The sequence below is a fragment of the Pararge aegeria genome, chromosome 1 (assembly GCF_905163445.1).
Source record: "Pararge aegeria chromosome 1, ilParAegt1.1, whole genome shotgun sequence".
NCBI classification, from domain to species: domain Eukaryota; kingdom Metazoa; phylum Arthropoda; class Insecta; order Lepidoptera; family Nymphalidae; genus Pararge; species Pararge aegeria.
The window spans coordinates 3806252-3818084 of record NC_053180.1 but is presented as its reverse complement, the minus strand read 5'-3'; the positions used below and the strand labels follow the sequence as shown (position 1 = coordinate 3818084).

General features: G+C 37.7%; 1 protein-coding gene across 3 annotated transcripts in view; it reads right to left on the bottom strand.

The window, feature by feature from the left end:
• Positions 1-5243: 5243 nt before the first annotated feature.
• Positions 5244-11833, bottom strand: part of LOC120625300 — a 31585-nt gene continuing 24995 nt past the window's right edge. For all 3 annotated transcript variants that reach the window (XM_039892327.1, XM_039892343.1, XM_039892334.1), the window contains 5 exons: positions 11553-11747; positions 10432-10557; positions 9821-9916; positions 8605-8823; positions 5244-7423 (listed from right to left, as the gene is read on the bottom strand). In XM_039892327.1, coding sequence (XP_039748261.1) covers positions 7298-7423; positions 8605-8823; positions 9821-9916; positions 10432-10557; positions 11553-11747 — 762 coding nt within the window. In that variant the 3' untranslated portion in view covers positions 5244-7297. The remainder of the gene's footprint in view (positions 7424-8604; positions 8824-9820; positions 9917-10431; positions 10558-11552; positions 11748-11833) is intronic.

Genomic DNA, 11833 nt, shown 5'->3' with positions numbered 1-11833 from the left:
ATCAAAATTATAGGAGGTCGAACTATGTTCACTCCATTCGCATTAGAGACTTATATGAAAAGTCACATCCTTTGACGTAAGAAATTTGTAAGGCTTTGCCCTCGCCGGCGGAGACGGATTGCCTCTATCTTAAGATATATTTGATGTGTGATGTGTTTCATAAGATTCCTCAAATTAAAACTTTGAGTAGCATCGCTTCAGGCACGTTCAACGTGCCAGCCTGCGGTGCTGCCGCGGCGATTTCTGTTACATGTCTGCTTTTAGCTTTAACAGCTTTGGCAGGTTACACTCTCGTCGATACATTTGTGACACAAATCCAGATATATTTTAGAAGCCTATAGGTATTTGAGTTTCAGTCGCGATCGTACGAAAGTGTAACTATTAAATTACCAAATAGGTAAATCTTTACATAATTATATATGTGTAATCGTGCTATTACCATTTAGATAACATTAACGTAACAATATATTGTATTATAATATATTTTTTTAATGTAGACGATACGGTAAGGCTGCATTTTCATTGGTCGGACACATCCTGTTCGGGGAATTCCCGCGCCACAGTATGGATAAATCATTATGATAGTCTTTTTTTTCCTTATTATGTATATGTTTGCACCAGTCTTACCTGATGGAAAATGAGATGTAGCCCAAGATGACCCACTTGCCTAGAACGATACCTATTCACTTGTTTAAACTATATCTTAGGTTGTAAGATTGAACCCGTGCCATTAAAGAATAGAATTATAAAAGGCGGAAAATTCAGACAGAATATTTCATAGCACTACCGAGACGTAACATCGGTTCAGGCAACATGAGTAATTAAACAAATTATGCGAGAATTTTTCGAATGAGTGTACCTAATATCTGAATTGAGATCGACACCAGTGTTGCACCGCTTCACTCGCTCTAAGTATAAGCCGTTTTTAATGCACCGAATTTTTCTTTAGTTTCTTTTATATTAAGTACAACCTTACGTCGGTATTAAGGTATGGTTGTATCTCGAATTATGAAATCGACGTATTATGAAAATGCATCCTTAGGATACGCAGAAAATTTGACAAATAAAATTTGGTCCTTTAAGGTCTTTAAATTTGAATAAAATTTCTCTCTTTTATTAATTTAGCGTAAATATTGCAGCTGGTTAAATCTTACTACCCTAAATTTAACATTTGATAAATAATGCGGAAATAAACAGATATCCTTGCTACAGATAGCCTTGCTAGCTTTTCAGAACCATCGACAGCGACCAAGGTCACCCAAATTGTGCTTAAAATGCTGTTTTCGTTGTAATTTTTGAATATAATTGCGCATTTCTGAACGGCCAGTTGAAAACTTATTGATATCCTTCACCAGTAGGGCCATCGCGATAATTATGTATACCATTATCTCGTTCTTTTGCTATATGACGAGAAAATGGGTGGACTTCATTATACCGTCGTGCGCATGTTAGGCCTGCAAGTTATCTGGGAAAATTGATACGATCATTTTTAGAATTATTTAGTCCCGTTAAGATTTTGTGCACGACCGCATTAGAATGATTGAATACATTTGGTATACAAGATATGATACCAGCGGCGTATTTTGTGTTAATAAAATCAGTCTATTATGACCACTGACCTCTACTATACTATAGGTCAGTGATCATGGCATACACATTTTATAGCCGTTATTTTTGACCACCTAACAGTTTTGTAAGAGATGACCGATTGCATTAGTTTTGAACGCTCGATTTGTGTCGTAGAAACAATGTCACGTCATAGATTCTAGACTAATGCTTATTACATAGCAATCCAAAAAAAGACAGTACCTAATGTTCTTTGAGTTCACGCAATTCCTTTAGTTCTTGCCTGTTAATTTAAGTTCTGTTATGTTTGGATAATTTATTTTATCCACAGTAAATATTAAATGGCTGTAAAGATAGATGATGTTTAGACTCCCTACCTAATGGTAGGGAGTGGGATAATTCCCAATTGACTTGAGTATTTTTATTCTTTTATTTTATGGCAGCTATATGGCGCCATTTTTCAATGGGAATAATCGAGCAGACGTGTTTAAAAAATTTACTATGTACTTTTTGTACAAGCTCTCCGCTAGTTGCTTTAGCAGTATGCACGAATTTAAGCATTGGGTAATTATGAATTAAGTCCATTTTACTCTGACATTACAATGTTTCAACATTCGGCGACAAACTAATAACTCTAAGGGTACTCAAAATTCACCAAGAATTGCAGCAATAGCTCGTTGATTAGTTTCATTGTTAAAAAAAGACAAAAATTTCACTAAAATACGTGCATGATAGAGTTAAAAAAAATACTTTGAATAATTATTGTGACGAAAAATCAAAATCTAGAGGCACTGATCACTTGACATGGGAAATATTTACAACCTTACAATGATGTTTCAAAACTAGAATAATTATCATTAAACAGTTCTATAATAATTATTATTAATAATAATATATTTATTTTATATATTTATACGAATCGGATTAATGGATAAAATATTTTTTTCTTTCTCTCGCTACGCCTTAACACTATCGAACACCCGTGGGTTTGTTATCTGCAAATCGGTTTCATTATTATGCCATTCGGGAAAAGTTCGCTGAGATTTGACTCTTGAGAACAGAGATAGCAAAGGAGGTGCACTTTGTTCGATGTGTTCTCAGCGAACTTTTCCCGAAGCTTATTATACTTAATTACTTTAAAATAACCACATGACCTAATATGCACATACGTAATATGATAAACGTAAATCATTAACGCATCCGGCGCGATAACAAATGTTCAACTATCTGAATAAAAAAAAACTAAGCCATTAAACAAATCGTACATGCGAGATGGGATACGTTTCTAGTATAACATGTTCCACTCTCACAGTGAGATTTAAGGCGAAAATACATTTGTTAATTTATTCTTGGGGTTTTAACGAAAGCGTCAAAAGACACTGGAATTGCTTTTAAATTGATAATTTAACATGTACCTGTTAAATAACGAATTTTAAGTTTCCAATATACATATGTGTATTTGGTTAATTGCACCTCACTATATAATTAACACAGATATAATAAACACCTCAACTATATAGTTGTTCCAACCAATTATTTTAATTCTGATAGCTCTAGTTTGTGATGTCCTGTTAATATGATACCAATTAAATTTCTTGACTAATTAATAAGTAAGAAGTTTAAATCCATTTACACATTGACGTTATACTTTTGCTCAACGTTTATTTGTAAATAATAAAAGCAAAGTTAATCTATTTGAGCGTAGATTAGAACTAAGAAAAAATATGTAATATCAAAACTATATTGTAAGATTTTTCAATGTCTTAGATTAATTAGAGACCGTCACTTAACAACCATAAACATCGCAACAATATAGCGTGTCTTTTATAAATTCATACTCGTGTTTATGACAAAATTAAAATAAATGGATGGAACTAAATAAACGTAGGTCGGTTTTAGCATATTTATAATGAGAATATATTGAGTCAACAGCAACGTATGGGCGCAGTGTGGAGTAGTATCCCCCTCCGCCCAAGAAGCCTACGGTAGTCAGAATCGGCATTGCTTGCACGCGGGCACTGTCAATGAGTATACAAACAAGGTGACTCACTATGTACTCATAACACAAAATATTGCTATAGCGGCTATTATTTTATATGGATAAACTATCTAAAGACAATACGTCTGTTAACTTGAAAACTTACACTAGGGCGGGGACTGGTCTGCGATAATTCTACAAAAGTATTTGTATACAACCCTTGTCCCGCCCTAATATAGTGATTAGCTAAGAAATATTTATCTACCAACTAAAAAAATAAGGTAACCCGCACTGAAATAATATCGTGTGCGCATTTTAAGTAATATAATAGGTAATGGTGCCAATTTTGTGGCGGAAAAATCTCGAGACTAAATTAACAGATCTAAAAGTAGTGAAGCGAGTAGGAAGTCGGTTTAATTTTCGGAGCGACCGAATAAGATCACTTTAACGAATCGAAGTTAGGTGCGTTATAAGCAATTCAGTGTAACTATTTAACCATGATCTAAAGCATCGTGAAGAAAACTGCATGCCTAAATTGCTCGATATAACCAATCAGCGCTCAACCAGCGTGGTTGACTACGGTCTTAACCCTAAATTGTAAGAGGAGACTTTTGCCCTTTAGCGGACCGGCAATGGCTTGATATTAATGGTGATGTCGGAATATAATGCCAATCGAATGCCATCGCTTTCACTAAGTCCATTTTAAACCTGTTAATTTAGTTGAGAGATTTGTGTACAACATGGCACCAATGTGCTCTTATTATTATGTAAATAAAACATAAAAATACATATTTTTGTTATAACGTTGCGATTACAGCCAGTAACCAACTTAACAGTAGCTATTACCACTTGACAGGGCTGTAACTTTTTTTATCTACAATTGATTGACGCCATTTTGGCGCTATAAGTGGGTCTCTGTGATACGAGTAGCCAAGGAGCTTCAATATGTTTCACTAAAAACACGATAATTTTTGTTCCAAGAGACACTTCTATGTCACATTCGACCCTTCAAATGGAGAAAAGTTTAAGCCTTTATTTGTATATTGTTAATAATGAAGCTCAGCGTAATAGTAACAAACTACTAACTCTATACACAATAGTCTTAATCAAAAATATTACCCAGCTAAGTTTGTTTTGGTCTTATCCTATAGAATGAGAACATGGTAGACATAATTATCAATTTTCAATTGCCTTATTTACCAAATAAGTCGGCTTCATTGACGTTTGGTCGGTGTATTGCCGACTTGTTCCGAACTCCAACCACGAGCTTTTTCGTCATACACGGCGTTAATCAACTAAGTCTTACGACTGATATGGAGCCAATATGCAAGAATATTTTCGAATCCGTCCGTAACGCAAATACTTAAAAAAGTTGTCAGTTATTGTTGTTGTTGCTGCCTCTTCCGTAATACATTATTATACAAAGGCTGATTATAGATTAAGTAATAACGATTTTATACACGCACCGTTAAATCGGTCGACAAGCATTCACAGAGTGCCTAGTATGAGATTTTTTATCTAGGTCTATCTATTCTCTGGAATCAAATGAGCGCCATCTAGTTACAATACTCGTAAACAGTATTTATTATCAATAGATGGCGCTCTTCCGATTTCATACAAATTGTAATTAACTTTCACGCGATCCAATATGTAGAAGTAGTTAGGAAATCCCACACTAGGTACACTGCTCTATAACATACATTCGTTGTTACCATCAAAACGAGTATTTATATCTGGCCGGCTAGCATTGGCAGGAGAAAAAAATATTATCCCCCGTTTATGTCCACATACCAAAGCACTGCCACGGGGAAAAGGAGAGGTAAACCGCCGTTTATTACTAAACTGACATTATTTTCACCCCTGAGCCCATGCTCGGATAGTGGATAAAACTGTTGGAGAAGATAAACATTTTATCCTTTCCCTGTTGAGAAAATGACTCCTGCCCTTGTCAGTGCTGCATAGTAGTTTTTGGCTGAATTAATGAATATTTTCATTTTGATAGCCGCATCATTTATCTTTCTTGTATTTTTATTGTAAATAAAGTGTGTTTTTCTAAGTTAAATAAATAAATAAAACAGATTCGTGCATCGGTTAGCTTCTGTCACATAAAGAAGCGGCACGTTATGATGGCCGAAATTATGTTTATCTACCTCTTTTTCTCTTTTCTCTTTGTCATTTCGTTAATTGTTGCCAATTTATTTTGTTTGAAAAGTTGACAATCTTCCTGTAACATCTTAGTTAAAAATATGTTTTCAAAATATAAGAAATACATAAAAAGATATAGAAACAATAAAAATATTTTTTGACACCATAATTATTATCTTACCTTTAAGACATATTTTCATCTAAAAAGTATTAGAAAGATTATTAAAATTTTAAACCATATAAGATATGGGCTATATAATATATTTTAAGTCCGGCCATCATAAAGTGTACATTTTAGTCACAAATATTATAAGGTTCATAAAGAAGCTATAAAGAACTAAGTAAAATGTTTGTACATTAGATTATAATGTAAAAAAAGAAGCTGTAAGTATAACCAATACTTGTTAACCTATAGCTTCATTCAGCTATTTGGTTTACATAAGCAGTGGCACTCACTCCCTTCTCAACTGTATTATTTGATATTATATAGTAGTTGAATTAAAAACTTTTAAAGTCACTCGTCAAGTATTTCATTGTACACAAACTAAAAGTTTTGACCATACAAATAAATATAATATATCGTTCTTTATTGCAAACAAATCCGGATGTCAGATACAAGACCAGTGGTTAGCATACACATATCAAAGCATAGCCTGTCTTAGGAACATGGCATGCATAAGGATTTTTCCATTTAAGGCAAGCCTTGTTGCAAAACGGATATACCAACCGTACAAAGTATAAACAATACTTGAATTACAGAAATAATTGAACTTTAAAAAAATTTTATATTACAGTTTTCAATACCTTAACGGAACCAAAAAAAAACTTGACAACCTACCAACTTTGACCTATTTAAAATCGCACTTACGTGTGTATTATGGTTGTAATATAATCAAGGATTATAACCTTTTTTCTGTTGCCTTAGTAATCCATATTACTACTTGACTTTAAACGAGAACAAAGCTGATGTTGTGTCTGTCACTGCGTAAATTTTTATGACCATAACGCTACAGTTATTTCTCTAAATAAAAAGTTGTGGACAAAAAGTTTTCTATTTTTATAGGGGAATCGGCTAATAAGATCTTACCGCGAGACCCGACAAACTTGTTATTCGATATTCGAAAATTTTGCTTGCGTATAGATTCGAATGTCAGCTATACGTCCCGCAAACACCGTGTCCGTTCAGAAGGTAATTAACAAAACGTGAACAATTTCAACATGCCTTTTAATCTTTTGGATAAAAAATGAATTAATGTACAGATATGTTTTTAAATTTTGAATAAAGCCTTTTTTTATAGTAATAATTGACGGACAAAGTGGATGGCCAATCTGATGGTAACTGAATATAAAAACATCACCTATAAACAGACAAACATATAAAGTGCCGCCCTGTGACCAACTAACTGAGGAATTCACCTTAAAATGTAACTTTTCAAATTTTTGTTATACAAATATTAATTTAAAGGCATACTAAGATTGTTTGCATTTCGTATACCTACTATAAATTTCAATTTAGTTCACAGCAATCAACGTTGGAGCAGTAGTGTATAGAATGGGACGCCCTACCTGTAAACGGTATAAAGGGTTGTAGGACGGGTGGGGGGGATGCTACTGGAAGTCCGCCAGCGACTGGCGCCACGTGGCGTGGAACGGGATACGCAACAGCTTCAGCTTCGTGTTGGGCAGCTGGGCGGCGAGCAGGCGTTGCAGCGTCGGTATGGGCAGGATCTCCACCTTCAACAGGAATAGTTCACGATAGCAAAGCACTCGCGTCAATTTATGTCGGTGATTGCCCGACTAGTTTCATGGCTCCGAGTCATGACCGATATATGGTGTTTTCTTTCCATTCTACTTTACTTTGTAGTGGCTAATCTGTTAGTCATCATCATCATCATTTCAACAGATTAAAATCCACTGCTGGACATAGGTCTTTTGTAACTAGTTACGGAATCCACGGTCCTGGGCCGCTTGTTTCCAGCGGCTCCCAGCGACGACGCGTTTGATATCGTCTGTCCACATCGTTGGGGGCCGACCAACGCTGCGTTTACCTGTGCGGGGTCGCAATTCCAGCACCTTGGAACCCAAAGTCCAAGCTAAGTAGGAGTCGAAGGCTCTTCGAGCTTTGTCGCACGTCCATATCCACTTCAGCTTTGCGACTCTATGTCACTAACTCTAGGGTCTCCTCATTTGATTGCGTAGAGATACTCCAAACATAGCTCTCTGTATCGCCCGTTGAGTGACTCTAAGCCTTCTAAGAGGCCCATATCTGTGAGTAGTATGGAGTAAACCCATACCATTAATCGGTTTCTACGCGACATCGCGTCGGAACGCCAAATCGCTTAGCGGCTTTGTAGCGTGGTAACTAGCCACGGCAGAAGCCTCTCGCCAGACAAGACCATATTCAGAAATTATAAATATAAATATACTGTGACACACGTCGCCGCCATCTAGTCCCAAAGCGTAGCTTGTGCTATAGGTACTAAGATAGCTAAAGAATATTTTTATAAATATAATACACAGAAATACTTATATAATATATTTGACGGCCGATTGGCGCAGTGGGCAGCGACCCTGCTTTCTGAGTCCCAGGCCGCAGGCAGGCAGGTTCGATTCCCACAACTGGATATTATTTGTGTGATAAACATGAATGTTTTTCAGTGTCTGGGTGTATATATATATTTTATAAAAAAATATTCATCAGTTATCTTAGTACCCACAACACAAGTTAAGCTTACTTTGGGACTAGATTGCGATGTGTGTATTGTCGTAGTATATTTATTTATTTACTTATAAAATTCCCACATTTTTATTCTCAAAAGGGAATAGACACGTGTTAGCACTATGCTATATATACAGACTTTCTGGAGATTGACCATTGTGGTCGAAATCGTCAAGTCAAGGAAACTGTATTGTACCTGGGGCGGGCCCGCGACGGTGCGGTGGTCGTCGGGCAGCCGGCAGCCGGGCACTGGCTTGAGCACGGGGATACATTCCCCAACGTCGCGTCGCTTGCTCTCCCCCTCGCCCGCCTCGCACTGGTCGATGAACAGCTCCGTGACGCGCAGTAGCTCGATGGTGACGCCCCACATCAGGTGGGTCAGGGTTTCCTTTAGCCGCAGCACGCCGCTTAGCACCTGACAGAAGAAAACAATCATCATCATTTCAAGTCATTGACGGCCCATTGGCGCAGTTTGCAGCGACCCTGATTTCTGAGTCAAAGGCCGTGGGTTCGATTCCCACGAGTGCAAAATGTTTGTGTGATGAACATGAACGTTTTTTAGTGTCTGGGTGTTTATCTGTCTGTATATTATAAGTATTTTATGTATATTATTCATAAAAATATTCATCAGTCATCTTAGTACCCATAACACAAGCTACGCTTACTATGGGGCTAGATGGCGATGTGAGTGTGTGTATTTTAGTAGTATATAAAAAAAAAAGTCTTTCTACCTCCGTATTCTAACAGGTTACGGAGACACCTAAAAAAATTAGCCCTAGTTTAAAAGTTTTTTTTTTTTAATTCCTGGCCCTAGCCTTCAATCTAACCTGGTGGTAAGTAATGATGCAGTCTAAGATTGTAGCGGGTTAACCTGTTAGGGAGTATGGTAGCCATACCCCTAATCCGTTTCCACGCGACACCGCACCGGAACACTAAATCGCTTAGCGGCACGTCTTTGTCGGTAGGATGGTAACTAGCCACGGCCAAAGTTTCCGACCAGAGAAAATTTTGAAATTATAACAAATTGCCCCTGCGGGGAATCGAACCCGGGACGCCCTGCTTAAATTCACTGGGCTCACCGTTGCGCCAGGGAGGTCGTCAGAAATGATTTTAAGCGTTTTGTTAATAAAATGTTGGGAGTCTCCGGCAGTGGCCATTTACCACCCTACTGACAAACACGTACCGCTTAGTGATTTAGCGTTCCGATGCGAGGTCGCGTAGAAACAGATTAGGAGTGCGAGTTTAATATAACTGTCAAACTCTCTAACAGGTTATTACCACCAGGTTAGATTACTAACTTGCAGTAGAGATCTTATATTATGTACAATACCCCAGTCAAACGTATATACAAGCAATGTATATATATAGAAGCTATTCTGCTATCTTTGTAGGTATATATACAAGAAACACACCTGTTTGTTAGTGGTCGCAGATTGTGAAACATATGTGGGTATGATGAGGAGTCTCTGGATGTTTTTGCATTCCGCGAGGGCATCATCGAAGCCGACCTGCGGGAGTAGAATTAAGTCATCATTAGACTTATTGAAGTAAACCTGAAAACTCTCTCATAGATAAGAGAGATTGAGATCCTCCATGATCCTTGGTCTACCTGGAGGTGATTACTTTAGGATCAAAACGGGGGTTAATAGATCACTAATGAAAAAAAATCAGTGAGATGGTGATAACAAAAAACTCTCTTAGACCAGGGCGCACTTGAAACCCTGATAGCTTTAGGTTCCACGTTATCTAACAAGGTATGTTAGATAACGTGGTAGTTTACGTATTTAACACCCGCAGCCTATTCCACCAGCAGCCTATTCTCCTCTTCTTTTTCCCTATTTCTAACGTTGCCTGGCAGAGATCGCTATTAAGCGATAAGGCCACCTTGTATGCTACTTCTTGCTTCATGTTTCTGTTTTTATGTTATGTAGGTATATGTTAAACATATGTGCATGAACGCTTCATAAGTGCATGTGATGCGCCTACATGACTTAAGAATTTTTGAATTTGAATTTATACTAACCTTGACGTCAAAATTGACCAGTTCGAGCCTCGTTAGCTTGGGCAGGACGGATAGCGCCCTCAGTAGTGCCGGCGCCGCGCAGTGCGCCACACCTCGCTCGAGCCTCAGCCTCCGCAACTTAACGAGCTAAACAAAAATAATTCCCAACATTATATGGTATCAATCCGCAGTGGCCTTTGGTATAGTGTTGTTAAAGGTACAGGCGTCATAAGAATAATAAATAAATACATAAATCTATTACGACAACGCACACATCACCATCTAGCCCCAAAGTAAGCGTAGCTTGTGTTATGGGTACTAAGATGACTGATGAAAATTTTTATAAATAATATACATAAATACTTAGAATATACATATAAACACCCAGACACAGAACAACATTCATGTTCATCACACAAACATTTTCCAGTTGTGGAAATCGAACACACGGCCTTGGATTCAGAAAGCAGGGTCGCTGCAAACTGCGCCAATCGGCCGTCAATGGGAGGTTCGAATTGCTAAACGAACATATTCAGAGGTACTAGTGAGGTGGGAGGGGCTTCGATAGATAAGGTGGGGCTAAGAAAGTTATAAAAGGCGACACATTTGGCAAATTTTTCACTGAACAATTATTCTATGTTAAGTCAACATCACGTGAGGATGCTCCGGTTTCAGAGCGAAACGTGCGAAGAGGGTAGATAGCCAAAAACCTGTGTGGTGTGGAGTGTAAAGATTGAAGAAATATTGCACCATACACATTCTCCTGCTTTTCGTGATACATAGCAAATAAAACTTAATTTTCATAATGTACAGGCATTTATTCCTAGATTAGAGATCTGCCTCGTGACTGTAAAAAGTCTTTTAAATATTCAACCGACTCTAGGAGTCCCCTCTCATTAAATCCCACTCTTATTAAGGCAACGGGGCGCACGGTCATATATATTTTTTTGGTGTTTTATATATTTCTACTAAAATTTCTAGCAGAATATAGAAATGAAAGTCGGTTTAACCAAAATAAATATCGATTATATAGATTTAGAGAACGTTTCAAACCCTTTCTCTAAACCACGTCCTTCTGCAGATGTCCTGGTGGAGTCTCGACAAGGCTGTTAAGGATTAGGACAAAAGATTTAACACAATACCTTGCCCAAGGCTGCCGCGAAGGATCCACCGAAGGAACATTCCCCCAGCTCCAAGGATTCCAGCTGCTCAAGCTGGCCGACAACTTCGCAGGCGCACCAGCCTAGCTCCTTTATGGACGTAAGGGAGAGGTGCTGTAGTCGCGTTAGCGCTGCCAGCGGGCGCAGGTCCCGTGTGAGGGATAGCCCTGCTAGACTCTGCGAAACAATAATAAACTATTAGATTTTTTGTATTCGACTTTGTTTATGTGACGTTAAGTCAACGTCAGAGAGCCATGGAGATA